The sequence below is a fragment of the Pteropus medius genome, unplaced genomic scaffold (assembly GCF_902729225.1).
Source record: "Pteropus medius unplaced genomic scaffold, Ma_sr-lr_union100, whole genome shotgun sequence".
Lineage (NCBI taxonomy): Eukaryota > Metazoa > Chordata > Mammalia > Chiroptera > Pteropodidae > Pteropus > Pteropus medius.
In genome coordinates this window covers 5,605,989-5,623,198 of record NW_024355008.1, presented here as the reverse complement: position 1 = coordinate 5,623,198, position 17,210 = coordinate 5,605,989, and the positions used below count along the sequence as shown (strand labels likewise).

Below are 17,210 nucleotides of genomic sequence, written 5' to 3'. Positions count from 1 at the left end.
AGTTCCTAAATTTCTCAGACTCAGTTTCCTTATTTATAAAATGAGGTAATAATCTTACCATATTGAATTGTTATGAGGACTTAATTATATAAATAATATAATGTGTTTACACTAAGAGTTCTCAATCCATAGTAACTACTCCTTATAATGAATGTAGATATAGATGAACTAGCATTGACAGACTTGTGCTATATAATCAATGATGAGTATAGATGCCTGAAAGTCATTTTATAGGATACAGTTATCAAGACAGGGAATCCATGACAAATTATGAGCCATGACAATTATGACAAAATGCTTTTTTAAGAAACCCTTAATAACAGCTTGCTATCCTAATTTCTATGAACAAAGGAATTAGAACATTTAATTTTAAAAAATCATTTGGTATACAGAAAATGATGCTACTTTACCAGGAATTGATATGCTCCTAAGCAGACAACTAAACATAATCCTAAGAATGTGTAGTCTTTGTCCACTATGAATTGTTTTCCATTCCCATCGACTAACTAATGGCCAGGCAATATTGATGAGCATCACTGACATTAGGTAGTCAATGAACAGCAATGACTGCAGTTCACATAGAAACTGGTTTAGCCAAGTAAGCTAGTTTTTTTAGTCCTGTAGTAAAACACTTTATGAGTGTTCATAATATTACTGAGTAGTCTAATTGCCTAGAATTTATCTAGCCCTTTGACTATAAACTACTATAAATATCTTGTGTTGAATATGCAGTCTATGGAGTAACATTTTAATTTATCTGAGTTAACAAAAAGTTGTGATGAGGCTGTGGTTAAAACGAAGTGAAATAAGAAAATGAGCTTTAAGAGTAAGAGAACAAGTAACAGAGGATTTAGCGTTAAAAGATGTTAAAGAGCAATACAAAATAGATTATATTGTCATCAAGAAGAAACTCTAAGAATACATTTCCCCACAAATTTTTAATAAAGATAATACTTGTCAACCCCTATTTCTAATGCTTCATATGTGTTTTGTCAACACATTACTAGTTAAGTGCTACTGTTATATGCCATGCTCTGGTAAAAAATGCACTGAGTGTTTAGATGTACTGAGTGGAGGGAACATAATTACAACCATTTCCTTTGGTATTTACCTTGTCTCAAATCCTAAATTACCAATTCTACTTTCTCACTCTAAAAATAAGTAGCAATGATTGGGTCCCCCAGGTAATGGCCTACATTTCAGAAAATTACAAGAATACATATGCACTCACTCAGGAAGTACTGGCTAAGCTCCTACTATGTTCTAGGTGTTCTACTATAGCCCAGGGGTGAAAAGAGATATGTACCTACAGGAAGCGACTAATTCAGTGGAACCCACTTTCAGACACATAAGACAAGTTTCAGCAGAGAGACAGAAATTTATGTGACCAGAGTACAGTATTTACACTCAGTAAGGCTTGAGCTGGAGTCTCTACTCTGTCGCTTTATGAGTTTTCTGATTTCTCGCACCTCAATCTCTTTATGAATAACACGAGGAAATAATAAATGGCCTACATATTTCACAGGATTGTTGTAACTGTCATGTGAAAATAATGTGGGTTAAAACACATCATAAATTGTTAAGCCATAAAGTATATAGCTCTACATAGGTGTGTCCATGAGCATGTGGGTATGAGTACAATTAATATATACACATAACTAAATCAAATTAATGCCACCCTAATTAAGTTTCAGAGCATCAATTATAGATGGCATATTATTGGTGAGTACCTCTAAAATTTGATTGTGACATGATTTGTATTATTATATATAGAGAAAGAGTATGAATGTGGGTGCATAAACACATTACCCATGGATGTACACATTTGAGTATAATATAAAATGAGAAAGAAGCCTAAGAGGAATCAGTTCAAACAGTAGAATACCATCAAAGAATATTACTTACTTTCATCCATACCACAGTTGCGTTCCTACTAGCAGATATCGTGCATGACACAGGCAGGGCATCGCCGATCTGCTTGGTCACTTCCCCACTTGGATTTAAGGACAAATCTAAATCTGTGGAGCAGAAAATCTGTTTGAAATGCAAACTCCAGGAAAGTAAGATAGTCAAAATATTTTGGAGAAGAAGCAACAACAAAAAAATCAACCCTCCAATTGCACTTGAAAACTCAGAACTGATTTATGCGACTGAAATAACTGAACAGTAGCATAATCAGTCATTCTTCAAGTCAGCTTTGAGACCAGTTTAGACAAATGAATGGTCAATCTAATTGATTGTGCATTTATTTGCAGTTAACATGATTGATCTTTTCACTGCATATAAGTACTCCCCTGGCTCTATCACCTTAAGGAAAAAAAATTCCTAAATCACCTCTGTAAGAATATAAAGATGATGACTAGGTAAATATTATTAAAAAAAGGGGGAGGGAGGGGTAAGGCATACCATGGGAACATCAAGTATATTTAGGTGATAAATTAAAAAGTTATTAGGTAGCATGTGTAGTTTCTTCAGTGAGAATTGACTATAATAGTTAAATACTTTTTAAAAATTCTATTCTATTTGTCATACATTTAAAATTTTAAATAAGATCTATTGTTAGGTATACTGCTAGCAGATATCATCTTTTAAAAATAGAGTATATACGCATCTAAGGACGTATAATCTTTCAGATGGAAACTAATTTCTATAAAAATCTTACTGTCATAGTACTGTCTGTATGAGGAAAATCCGATTCAATAGAGCAAACATTTATTGTACAGCTACTATGTTCTGAGCACTGATGGGAGACACAGAGATGAATAATAAGCTTACAATTTATAATTTTTGAGGCAGAGGGAATATGTACCCAATACATAGCAGCATAAATATAATCAGCATCTAGTAGCAAATGTGCTGTAAATTAGGAGCTCAATAAATAGTTGTTGAAAAACTAAAAGAAGGACTACAAATGTTGGTACAAGAAAAGACTTATGAGAGTTTAGAGATCAGAGCCAAAATGGGTTTCAATGCAGTAATAAAAGTTTGTATAGGAGGCAGTTTTGGTTTTGTGGCCCCTGATGGTTGAGAAGGGCTTTGTAAGTGGCGACGTAGAAAAACCTTCTACCACATAAGCAAAGGCAAAAAAGTGAGAGAGCTTGGCAGATTTCACAGTAGTGGGTAATCTAGTATGAAAGATTATACTATGTAGAAGATAAATTAATTAAGGCCAGACTGTAAAGAACTGTGCTTGCCATATGAAGAGTTGGGACTTTATTCGTTAGCAGTGGGATTTTGCTGTTGAACCCTTTCCTTCTCCTTGGTTTTTACATGTTATAATTGCAATGTGTTGATTGTTTGAACATCATTTTTAATATTTATTTCTCCTGCTAGGCTGTAAGCATCATGAGGGTAGGGACCATGACTTGAGTTGTCACTGTGTATCCACAGCGTCTGCCACATGGTAGGTTCTCAAAAACTGTTGTTGAATGAATGAAGGGAAGAAGCATGTTTTCTCAGTTTCTCATTAATATTAGAACATGCATTATCACATAGAAGAATGGAGTTTCCTAAGAATATTTGGATGAATTATATTTAGATGAAAATTCTATTCAGAGTGAGTTAAAAGTTTTTCTTTGCTGAACAGTTAACTTGCCAATGATAAGAGATTTTAAAGGATAATGGTGGACTATGGAAGTTCTGATGGAGAATCTATACGTGCATGAATTTGCAGAGGAATGATAGACATTTTATCAGCAACTATGGGTCTGTGGGCTGAAAGCCCTGATGACAGGTCTGTTCTATAAACATGTGCAAGTACGGGTTGGTGCTTCTCTATCCCCACTCTTTAGTCATCAATGGAAAGAAAACAATTCTTGTGTTTGGAAAGCCAACAAGCAATCAAAGATAAATGGGCAAAAATAGCATTTTTATGTTTTCATTTCATGTAATTTAGAGTAAAATGTTGAGTTGCTTGCTATACTTTTTTTTCAGCTTTTAAAGATCAATAAGATTTAAAACCTAATGTTAATGGTCTCCCTGTCAAAACTTAAAAGGTATTTAAATCCAATTAAATGCACTGAACTCCAGTTAAACTTTTATATGCTTTGTTTAAATATTTTTCTTATCACAGCTGATCAGGGAGGTACTATGTGGCTGCAGCCAACTCTTTTGCTTTATCAGTCTGTTATCTATTCCTCCCTGCCTGATCTACTAGTAATACAAATAAGAGCCTTCTCCTTTTAGGGTCCTGAGTAGTTAAACATAAACACATCATACCATCTCTCAACACTGTATGATTAGTTATTGGCCCAAAGATCTCATGAACAATGAAGTCAGAGTTATTCCATAGGCAATTCTATATGCTAGTTATAGTCTCTCACTTTACTACTTTTTTTTTTTTCCCATGGAACTGGCTGGACAAATAGTCCCATGACTGACTAGTTCTCAGAGAAAAAGTGGCACTGTTATCCTGAGAGGTCACTATTTTTTGTCTAAAAAGTCCCCGGTGTCAGACACACTCAGATCTGTACAACATAAATATGGAGCAAACAGAGAAATGGCCTGGCTATGAATATTTCTTAACAGCCCACTGTTTTTACAGAGCTCCCCAGGGTGTGCTTCCAACATCAGACACTCAAGAGCAACCATCTGGTTACTCTATTTCCCAAGGTACCTCCTTGTATCTTCCTCAAAGTTTTAGCTCCTGTCCTATATGTTTTCCAAGCATATGGGTAGAGCGAAAGATTTAAAACCATTTCCTTAGAATGATTTCTAAAGTCTCGATTTTAAAACAAAGAACCCCCTCATACTCAATGGAATTGTAGTGGATCATGTCTAGAGGAAACATTATTAGTGGTGTTATTGGGTGCAAAAGGTGTATTAGAAAGTTTGGGCTATATCTCCAAGCAAGATTGACATTTGCCCAAAACACTCTGAATTCTACCAGGGAGCGGTTCAAATTAATTCCCAATTTCCACAATGCATCAGGTACATCATTAAGACTATCAGGAATTACAAAATGAAGAATGTGACAAATGTCTGTTTTTTATGTATATCTTTCTCTATCACATTGGAGTAAATATGACTTTGGAGTAGCTGGAGATCAAAAGCAATTTAAAGTTAAAAAAAAAAAGGTATTACAGGGTGATTTTGAAGAAGTTCTGTTTCCCCAAATTTTCTATCATTCTCTATTGAAGCCAGTAAACGGCTTTCTGTGGTCTCTACCTTCTCTCCCAAAAGTTGAGTCTACAGTAACTTTGAGTTGCTTGAGTTTGGGTGTTAATATTATTCTGTAATTAAAAAACAAAAAAGATACTTAATCTACACTTTTATGGGCCAAATGCAAACCATGTGAACCTTAAAAATACATATTTTCTTAAAAGATAAAATGAATAACTTCTTTAAGATCCATGTGTATATTTTTGTAGATGCCACAAATTGAACACATTTAGAAAAAAGATGGAGGTTTCCCACTGCCAAAAAGTTCCCACTGCAAGATTTCAATATTGCAGTGCAAATGTGGACCAAAGTTGAGCTTGTTTTTATGCACTTCAGTAAGTCGACAGATACCATATTATTCAAGAAAGACATAGCTGCAGTTTATTGGGAAAGATAGCTAAGTTAGACTATTAGAGCTCTTTTAAGTGAAATTTTTAATGAAGAATAAGGTGACTTACAGTGAACTGTGATGGTTGTTGACGCAATCATACTTTTTTTGTCTATCAGGGAGCATTTATAGTCTCCTGTTGCATTGCGCCTCACATCTGTCAGTGTATAAGTATTTGAGCTTCTTATTCCTTCGGGCTGTCCCTTTGATAAAGGCAAAATATCAGATGATTACACTTGGTAGCTACAATAAGAACAGTTGCATTTCTTGATGAAAATGGCATTTTCTCAAACTAAAAAAAGGAATGTGTTTCTTTGATTGGAGAAATGAGTGCAATTCGTATTACCTGATTTCTGAAAATATAATTTAAATTGAGGAGATAATTTACATTGTATTGATGACCTCTATTTTATTGACAGCATGAATTATATATATATGTGTATATATATATATATATATATATATATATAATTTCAGTATTTTCTTTTTATATTTATGCTTTGCCTAATTTGACAGAATGATTCAAGGCAACTTTTAAAAAATGCCATATATCCAAATAAAAAAGAGGAAGGAAGGAAGGAAAAAAGAAAGAAGAAAGAAAAGAAGGAAGCAAAAGAGAGAGAGGGGAAAAGAAATAATGAAAAAGAGAAAAATAGTTATGAACTAAAAATACAAAAATATAGACGGACTAGAAATATATGTTAACAAAAAAAGATAATCACAGATATGGTTTATAAAACTAAGACACAAATTTGGCTCTGTCATCTCTGATAACCAAAGAAGAAACATAACTAGTTTCAAAAATTTCACTTGCACATGAGACAATCTGTCAATTTATTAGGAGAAACAAAGTTGTCTGTCTACATTTATAATCTTACGGTCTAAAAGAAATTACTTGTATTAGTCTTCTGAGTATTGTAGTGGGTGATAGTCTTAAACACTACTCAGTAATATAGTGGATGACATATGTAAACATATTCCTGCAGTAAAAAATGCATATAGAGTTATACATAGCTTCTCTCAATGGAAGGTTATGTCAAACAGAAACCCAGAAGAATTGTGGGAGAGCAAACGAATGTCCTCAGATGAGATCTCTGCTAGTCTGGCTCCATACCACTATGGCACCTAGAACCCACCCAAAGGAATTTTCCAAATTATCCTCTATACGTATCATTTCTTTCAGTTATGATACTGATAAGAGTTGAGGAACTGGTGCTTCAAGACTATATACAATGGCAAGATATAGACCACAGCTTTAGTCTATCAAGCAGAATATAATGTACCACAGAACTGTACCTACATCAGAGGTTCACAGGCGTATTGAGGTAGGTATGACAGGGAGATTCAGACCATTTGCTGCCATCGCTTTTCCTTTTACAGATATCTGCTTCTGAAGAGCTGATTTTTATAGTTTATTTAGACAATGAAATAATGAGTTTTTGTAATTATGGTTTCCTGTGATCAACTTTTTCCTTATTTTGTCCCTGAAATCTCTTAACATTGAGAAAAAAGGCAAGAACATTGGCACATGCTAGAAAAGCTTTCAAAGGACGTCCTACAGGTGTCCCTTGACCCCAAGAATAATATCCATTTGTCATTTAAGCTGCCCAAGTACATACAATCCTTGATGTCAGGCAGCTGCCAAGCAAGACAAAATGACAATAGTTTAGCTCAAGTAATAATCTTTAAGTACTCACTGGTAAGTAAAACAAAAACTCCTCAGGAGGAGGGTTACCATTTCCCAAACATTTAAGAGTAATATTGTCCCCTTCTTTGATGGCATTTTTTGGTGGCAGCACTTGAATTGTCACCTGCTCTGTAGGATCTGAAAGAGTCATAGATATGAGTTAACTATTTTTGTCAAGTCCCAAATTACTCTGTACGTACAATGCAAATGACTAAATTATACACAATTTTCTCAAGAAACTGGTAATGGTAATTACTTAAATATATCTTTTTATAAAAGGATTGAAGTTAATAGCTACTTTCTATACCAAGTACTAATCTTGGTTGGAGCAAAATACAAAGAGACTCTGTTACATAAAAATCAATTTCTACTTAGCAAAATGTCTTTAACTAAAGTAGGAATGACCATGATTATTTTATGGGTAAAAAACTAGTAGGAACAATCTCACTATATGATTTCATTGAAATGACATTTAACTATATTATATAAATCTCTACAGTTTGGAGAGACTGGATCAGCTAGCAAAGTAGCTAACGCTATTAGGCACCCCTGCACTCTATTACATAATACCTTATATTAAATAAAAAGCGACATGAGCTGAATAACACCAGCAAGATTTTCGGCATGCAGGAGAGTAGATCTGCTTTCAAAAAAGATGAATCCTGTGAGCCAAGGGAGACCCTTAACACAATCAACAGGACTGTAAATGTATTGTAATTCTGTTTCGTTCATTGGAACCAAGATGTAACTTTTATTCCATTTTGGTCATTTTTATGGAGAAAATAGGGCCAAGGGGTATTCTTTAGTAGAGGCTACTGCTCAACAGTAGAATGCTAAATAAATTAAAGACAGGATACGGTAGATTATATCTAGCTAACAGGAAAAAAAAGGAGATGGTGTTGGTAGTTATAAATCACCTGCTTTCTAACTTATCCACTTGTTATATAGCTGGATAATATAACAAAAAATGAATTTCAAAATCATATGATACAAAGGTTTATTTTAGAGGACCTTTACACAAGGCTTAGTAAGTACTGAGACATGTGTCTATATTTCCGAACTGGTAGTAGTAAGTCTATGAAGGCTTATTTTGCTATTAGCTATAAAGTGAGATGAATAAGTGGTAGATTTGGAGACCTTTTTCTATCTCTTGCTGCCATTTATTTACATTTCTAAGATTAAAGTGCAGAAAAGAGCTTAGAAGAGTAGTTATAGATTGTTTTTTGCCTTTCCTTAATGCTTAGGCATCTCTGACTATTTGACTAGAATGTTCTGATGATAAACAGTGATTGGTTTAAAATATTTCTTATTAGTTTTTCTTAGTATGCTTGTAGTAGTTCCCTGACCAGCAGTTCCCAGTAAAGTTGGAAAGTAAATAAGTTTGTTTTTGATCACCCACTGACCTTCCATCCTAGGCCTTTCTCACACTTGCGTGTGGCCCTCCTCTGACGAGTTTTGGCCTGTTACACATTACCGTGTCACATCTCTCCAATCAAAGCTGACAGCAGAACAGCTAGAAATCACAATATGTCTGACTTCTTGCTCTATTTCAAAACTTCCTTTCTCTCTGTTCCCTCCTCAATAGGCTCTGCTCTGTATTACAGAGTTGGAGAAGTAAACTGAGATCAGCAGGTTAATGTAACACATTTGATTTTTCACAGTAACTTTCTAGATGTCCACTACCATGTCTCAAACAAAATTAATGATATCTTACTCATCTTTATCTCCTGACTTTGAATTTTACTCTATTAGTAAAACATCATTCTGCCAGTTACTCTTGCTTTCTCTTTCGTCCTCTCTTATCCACTCAGTCGCCCAGTCTTAATAATTAATACTTAATATTTGCATCTGATTCTCCGCTTCTATTTCCATAAACACTTCCTTAGTCCAGGCTCTAATTAACCTACACCTGAAACAGTGCCACCAAATTTCATTCAGGCCCTCACCTTGAACTTTTGTCATTTTTACTTCATATATATATTTTGATATATATATATGAAGTATATATATCATATATATATATACTTAAAAACTGTTTTTAAGTAGCGCTTTGACTATTATTACAATGATAAAACCCTATATGTATTCTCAATCTTTACATAAAGATTTAAATAAATATTTCTTAACCTGGCATCTACAATTGGCTTGAATCTAGATCTAGTGAGAATTTTCCACCTCACTGCTCTATATATACCCCTACATAATAAAAGAGTCTACTCAAATTTTCTTCCTCCCATCTTTCCAATTATTCTTCTGTCCCATCATTTATTCATTTGCTAACTAATAGTTATTTTTTGCAGGTACTATGTATAAAGTTATAAAGTTAAAAATAATATAGTCCCTGCTTTCAATGAATTTTCAATCTATTTATGAGAGCAAACTTAACACTTAAGACTATAACAAGGTAAATACTGAATATGATTTAAGCATAGGTACCACTGGTAGCTTAGAGAAGCATGAGATTGGGAAGCTTCCAGTAGGAATTGATCGTGGAGCTGGGATATGAAGACTAAGTAGGTGTTTACTAAATGATAAAGGTGAGGTAGTAACAGCATATAGCTGGGCATGTGAGTGGTATTTTACAGGAGGAAACTGGAAAACAGAACAGGCTATGGTAGGTGCAGTGAAGTGATGAAGGTTCAGACATAGTACAGGATCACATCTATAGGGAAATCAGGGCATATTAAAATCTATTGGGAGTGTGAAGATTAATCTCAGAGATCTTAGGTGTCATTGAAGAATTTTAATCATAGCAGTGACATGGTCACATTTGTGTTTAAGAAAGACATTTCTGGTAGCAGTTTGGAGTTAATAGACAGGAGGAATACTTTTTAGAAAATTGTCACAGAAAGGCAGGCCATGAAGAACGGTGGCATAATCTTAGGCAGCGTCGAGGCAGAAATCAGATAAACAAAAAGATTAAAAAGCTAGATTCCATAAAAATTCATTACTGACAGAATAGGTAAGAAATGAGTGGACCAGTGCATCTTTCTCAGGCTTAATTAAGAAGAATTTATCAAATTTATTTTTTAATTAAATTTATTGGGCTGACATTGGTTAATAAAATTATGTTTCAAGTGTACAATTCTATAATACATCATTTGTATATTGCATTGTGTATTCACCATCCAAAGTCAAATCTCCTGTTACCATTTATTTGACCCCCTTTACATTTTTCCACCTCCATCCCTCTCTCCTTTTCCTCAGTTTAGACAACCACTAAACTGTTGTCTGTGTCTATGGGTTTTTGTTTGTTTGTCTTGTTCATTTGTTGCTTTCAGTTTTTTATCCCACACTCGAATGGAATCAGATGGTTCTCAGCTTTTTCTGTGACGTATTTCACTTAGCACGATAGCAAATTTCTTTTTCTTGAATGTACTCTTTGTCCTTTCCACTTCACGCTAGAGTAGTGGTTCTCCAAGCGTAGACCTCAGATCAGCAGCATTAGCATCACCAGGGAATTTGTTATAAATGCAAAGTGTTGGGCCCCTCTCTGCACATTCTAGATGAGAAACTAGAGTAGGGTCCAGCAATCTGAAGTGATGTAACAAGTCCTTCAGGTGATTCTGATGTACACTAAAGTTTGACAATTACTGTCCTTGGGCACCTGATCTTTTAGAGCTGTTTACCGAGTTCCTGTGACACTTACCACTTGCAACCTTGCATCGACAATTTCTTTCTGATGTAGGTGTCTTATTTCTCTGTTGGAGCAGCAAATTCTCTAAATGTCAGGACTATGTCTTAAACGCTTTTTTGTCTTTACTATGAAGCCCAGCACTGAATACATCATGCCTTCTCAAAAGCTATGCCATATGCACCCCATATAGGCAGTGAGAGTAAAATCATTTCCTTCAATAAGACCAAAAACTTTTCTGCTCACCCAACCCCCATGCCCGACATACATCTACATTCTTGTTCTTTCTTCAGTCAATTTTCCATTCTTTGTTACTCATCTTGATGTTCTTTCCTATCTTGTACTCCTGCCCTTACACACCAAGATAGTATATGTCCAATTGAATATTTTTGAACAGACAGAATTCTTCCTTTACTTACAGAAATAATAGTTTGATTTTAGATAACTGTACATGATGAAATCCAAGCAATCCTCACTTTTAAACCAAGCTGAAATGTATTTACAAAGTAAAAGGTTAAATGACCCTTCATTATTAGGGCAGGGAGAATTTCAGTTTTGTTCTTTAATAAGGTTCCATACTTTATGGAACCAAAATAAAAAAAAACAGATGAGATAAAACCCTCTGAAGGCTCTACTGGAATTTATGCTCTTTCTCCAGGATAGATGTATAAGTGCTAGGTTATTCTACAACATATGTCAGTATTACAAAAATTTCTTGTTCATTTTTTAAATAATAAAATTCTTTCTTGCATTTTTCACAAAAAAGATATCTCTATCTCAATGCTTATGTAGTAATAATGATCATTTACTAATAATGACAATAGTATTTAATAATGAACTTTTAATGTGTAATACAGTGTACTATTTTAAATTTGTGATTTCACTTAATCTCCATAATGACACTATGCGTTATTATATTTTTCCCATTTTGAGATTAGAAAACTGACACCTAAAAGTATTTATGCTACTTTTCTAGAAACACACAGTAATTTACAGGGCTAAGACTGGATTGATAGCATGTTTGCTCTTAACCATTAGATTATATTGGCATCTGTTTTACTGAAAAGAGCACAGCATTGGAGAAAAAGTTCTAATCCAGTCTCTACAGCTAATTTAGGGCAAGTTTCAGGACCTCACTTTATTGCTAAGTAAAATAATGGAGTCGGATTGGAAAATCAAGAAGATTCCTTTGTAGTCTACTATTTTATGTTTCAAATCTATGAAGTAAAGTTAACAAAACATTTTGGAATACAACATCCTATTTAACTTGTGCAATTGATCTCATTAATAAAATAAATCTCTCCATTAGAATGGAAGTTCCTTATCTAGAAGACATAAGCCTCTACTCATCTGTCATTCATTCAGAAACCCATCAGATAGCATTCTGAACACCTGTAAAATTCATGACTGTATGCTGGGCCTGAGGACTACTGGAAGGGATAAGATCTTGTCTTTAAGGAACTTAGCGTCTAGCAGAATACAGAAAAAAATGCTCATAAATAACAAAGCAGAGAGTGAAAGATATCACACGAGACATGCAAACCTTTATTCTACAAGTCTTTTAATGAGGAAGAGATTATTTTAGTGCTATGGAATGAGGGTGGGGTGGGAGTTTGGAAGTAGTATCCAAAGAGCATTTGGATAGGGATTTAAAAGATTGGTAAGCATTTGAATATTCTTTATGATGCATTAAAATTGCACAATTATATGTTGAATTACTTACAGTAAATATCAAAGACTGCTTGTTCAGAATGAACTGTTTTCTGTCCAGACGGTCCATAATATGACACAGAGCAGGTGAATGGCATTTTTATGTCAGCCTTGGTTGTTTTGTACTCCAGAGATGAAGTCATGGTATAGAGCTGAGTTACTGGGTCCATTTTCTTTGTAAAAATTATGACCACCTCTGAAGAAAATAAAGAACACTATTGATAGAATCTTTCATTAGAAAAATCACAATTCTTAATTAAATGTCACAACACCTTTGACAAGTGGTTTTGTCCTTCTCACTGTATTTAATAGGAGGGGAAATTGACATTTAATGAGGCAAGATGTCTTTTCAAAATCATGAATCAGTGACAAAGACAGAAATAGAATCATCAAATCTTATTTCCCACTCACTTAATTAGCTTCTAGAACGTGCCATAGACAGAAATAATTTTCCCCATTCTTGATTCTTCTGCACAAGGGTTAAAATAGTGTTTTAAAATAATCACTTAATGATTTAATAGCTACTTAAAGTAACAAAGCATAGAGTCATAGATCAAAAGAGGGCAACATATTTAGAAGCAGGATAGTCTAAGGAATCCCTAGACAAGAAAAAGTCAAAACAGGTCATCTGAATTTATTACCCACTTTACCCACCTCCTTCAAGGGATTGCAGCACCTTTCCACCCCTGTACCATGTGATGTTGCCAGGGGGATAACTGTCTTTTGAAACACAGTCACCCAACTGCAAAACAAATAGGAAATGTTACTTCTTCGGTTTCATCAGGGGTTGTCAATTTGGAAGCCCAGAATGCTGGGGGGCCGGGGTGGGGGCAGTTAGAATTACTCCAAAGAGTTCCTGATCCATTCATTTTCCAAGCACTGACTAAGGACTGAATAAATGCTCATTTGTATATAAAAAAATGTCTTATACATTTTAAAATACATAATAGATGCTGCAAATATTAATAAAACCACATTTATTTAAAAGCATTATCAAATTCATTTTGACATTATTCATTTTTAACATTAACTAGATAACATAATTATATTAACATTGGCTATTACCATGGTTCACAGATCTATGTGTGCAAGAATCATTAACAGTGTTAAAGTATGGCTCTGCCTCTCTAGTTTCATACTACATATATTTCAGATGACGGTACATATACTTATCATGATCTCTAATCCCCACCACTTTTCTTCAAATGTGTTTTAACTTTAATATTTAGTGTTTATCAAATAATATTAGGCAGTAAAATTTGATCTCATTCAAAAAATCCCAGACTTGCAAATCCACCCCCCCCCCACAAAAAAAGGAAAATGGAGGTATCTTGGCTAGTGAAAATGTGATTATTAGCCTACTGCTGTGCCCAAATATGGAATTCCAGTTTTGTCCTTCCTACAATGCCGCCTCCTTGCAAACCTCTGCTTATGATCTTTCAAATCTGATCTTCTCACAGCATTACTTCAAGTTTTCAATAGCAGAATTTGTCAAAAGAATAAAGTCCAAATTCCCCACATAACATTTAAGGCTTGGCACAATCCAGCCTCTTTTTACCTCTCCAGATTTATATCTCGCTGCACTCTCTTGCCCATTGTCTTAGAACCCGAAGTTCCAGCAATGCCAATAACTTAATGTTACCCCAAAATGTCATTCTCTTTCACATCATATTACTTCAAATTATTGGGAATCTTTTTCTACCTTTGATCTGGAGAAAAGCTACTCATCTTTCATAATTCCATTAAACATTCAGCTCATTAAAACAAGAATTATGCATTTTTGTTATTCTCTCTTCTACCTTCAGAAATGGCATCACCTTCCTCCGCGTCCCCACTCTGCCAGTCAGTCTTTCTGACTGGCACCTGCAACACTGCCAGCTATACGAGGAAAAGTCTACCTTATTTGTCCCAGTACTGGAGGCCAGGAGAAGGCATTTTAATACTAAGCTAGATAAAGAAAATTAATAAAAAACAAGTTCTTACCTTTTTTAGTTGCTCTGTTTCAAGAAATGGTGCTTTGCTTACAATTTCCGGTTTAGATGGTTGCTCTAAGGTAGAGAAAGGTTTTAAGCATGGATGGAAGACTAAAAGGATGTTGTGATTTCGTTTATAGAACAATAATTCACTTACTCAAAGTAGGAAAATCAAGCAATAAAATATAGAATGGATTTCCAATATAATATGTAATTAAGAAATCTAGTTAGTCTACCTTCTTTGAATATTTGCTTTATTATCTTAAATACTATTTTAAATGCTTATAACTCCTTTGAATAAAATATCAATAATGTTTGGATGTTTTATAAACAATGAATATAGATTTGATACTGAAACAGAGGTTAGTGTACTAACTGGGATGTATTATCTCCACTTGATTACCATATCCACTTATCAATTGCTTCCAACTCCTTAGGTAAAGACTTCTATCCACATGAATTAGAATCGCAAGGGTATTGTTTAAAATGCAGATTCCTGAGCCCTACATGAATAAGAATCTCTGGAGGGAAAATCTGATAAATCTACATTTTAAACAAGTTCCATAGGGGATTCTTGGGCACAATATAGTCTAAGAATCATTGCTCTAAAATCATGAGAAATACAAAGTTAGTCTAGGGATACAGAAGCCTAAGTTTCCTACGTAACTCATTTCTTACCTTTAAGTGAAGTCACATTACGAAACTATAAATGTGGGGAAATCTTTCAAATTTGGAATCTGACATAATGAACAGAAGTATTTTAAATATAGGAAATTTTGTAAGCATAAATTCTAATAGAGGCTTCAGGGTTGAAAAATTTAGCAACAATGTATTATTTAAACTTATTTAAAATTATTTTATTCTTAGCTGCTAGTTTTCTATCATTTATGAATACTTTTTTAACTTTTTAATTAGCTCTAACAATTAGTCTACACAAAATGGGTATTGCCTCATTGGCATCAATTTTTGTGTCGCATGGAGCAGAATTATTTTACTCTCATATAAACAGGCAATTAAAAACGATGGGTGGCGAACACATAATGCAATATATATACGCCTTACTATTGAATTGTACACCTGAAACTTACTGGATATCATTAACTAATGTCATCATAATAAAAAAATAAAATAAAATACAAATATAAAAATATAAAAAAAGAAAGATAAAAACAACCAGCCATTCTTTCTTTCATAGTCTTATTGTTTACCATCTCCAATACTTATAATTTTGATTACCAAACTAAACTAAATCGGCTTTTGCATAATTATTACTCAATTTGAAATTCAGTTATCAGAAATATTATCTACCTAGACCATTACGGAAAACAAAGATGGAGACCAAAAGTCTTTAAAGTAGCAATATGAATTATCACCAAGATTATATGCAAAAAAATGTAACCTTCTTCAGGTTAATAATGAGAGTTAATTTCCCCTTTGCAATTATATTTTATATATTACAAATTAGAATAATGAATAATAATAACACATCTGTCTATGTGTGGAACTCATGTGCTTTAATTATAGGAGAGCCTATTTACTATTAATTCTAGAAATATAATTCTCCTAATACAATTTTCATGAGAGTGATTATCTATTTTTTAACTACATAGATTAGAAACAAAACACAAAAAAAGATAGAAAAATTCAAAAAGGAAATATAGAAGACTAGAAAGGTATTACAGGGGCGATTACATTAGCACAAATAAGAACTGACATCTAATCACCTGACTGTTAGGAATATGAACAAAAGACATAAAAAACTGACAAAAAGTCCTCGAAATAAACAGCAGTTTCTGGGAAACATATGGTGGGGGGATTAAAGCTTTCCATATACCAGTCAGCCTTGATGTTATCACTATTTTAATGTAATGTCATCATTATTCATAATTACAACTCTGAGTGGAGTTATTGCTAAAACCTTAAATTCTGTTCAGAATTTATGTTTTAAGGTGAATGTCTAATACATTTGAGAGAGGGCTGCAAACAATATATATAAACATAATGAAAATTCTTGGGGCTTAGATAGGTAAGCCAAACTCCTCTGAGAACTAAAATCAGTTATTTAGTAAGTCCTCTCTGAAAGCTGGAGAGAGGTAAGATATTAAATTAATATATGTGGTCAATCAAAATTAACAAGAAAAAAAGTATAATTTTTTTTCATGTCTTCTTCAGTAGTATTTATGCCTGGAATACATGGAGAGATTTGAAAAATCCTCTGGAAAAAAATGGAGGCTCTTAATATAAAATGTAGGTGGGTAATTTAGCTAAGTCACAATACTTTCTAGTTCACCAAAATCATATACCTGAACAGTTGGGCACATACTTCCTTTTATGTAGAATATATTTCTTTCCTTTGCTTATAAACCTCATGATGTTTTACCAATGTATATGTGATCATAAATACTTGGTGTGTTACAATTGTTGATCCTTTACATATAGCCAGATATACTTTGCTCCCATGAATATATTCTAAAATTTATTCTTATTTCAATAAAATGAAACTGTAGCAAAACCAGGTAAACCTGATAAAAGGATGCTTAAAGTTTAGTCCTCTTTACACTGTAAGTCATCTTTTCTATTTGGAAGAGAGAGTCACAGTGAGTATTGTGGAAGAGAGAGTCACAGTGGGTATTGTGCATTTCTTTGAGTTATTTTCTC

General features: G+C 33.7%; 1 protein-coding gene across 2 annotated transcripts in view; it reads right to left on the bottom strand.

The window, feature by feature from the left end:
• The window catches only part of ALCAM (activated leukocyte cell adhesion molecule), a 181,308-nt gene that overhangs the window by 26,486 nt on the left and 137,612 nt on the right, over nt 1-17,210 (bottom strand). For both annotated transcript variants that reach the window (XM_039856923.1, XM_039856922.1), the window contains exons 4-9: nt 14,563-14,627; nt 13,234-13,321; nt 12,593-12,775; nt 7,246-7,373; nt 5,619-5,751; nt 1,906-2,018 (exon numbers count right to left, since the gene is read on the bottom strand). In XM_039856923.1, the coding sequence (XP_039712857.1) occupies nt 1,906-2,018; nt 5,619-5,751; nt 7,246-7,373; nt 12,593-12,775; nt 13,234-13,321; nt 14,563-14,627 (710 nt within the window). The remainder of the gene's footprint in view (nt 1-1,905; nt 2,019-5,618; nt 5,752-7,245; nt 7,374-12,592; nt 12,776-13,233; nt 13,322-14,562; nt 14,628-17,210) is intronic.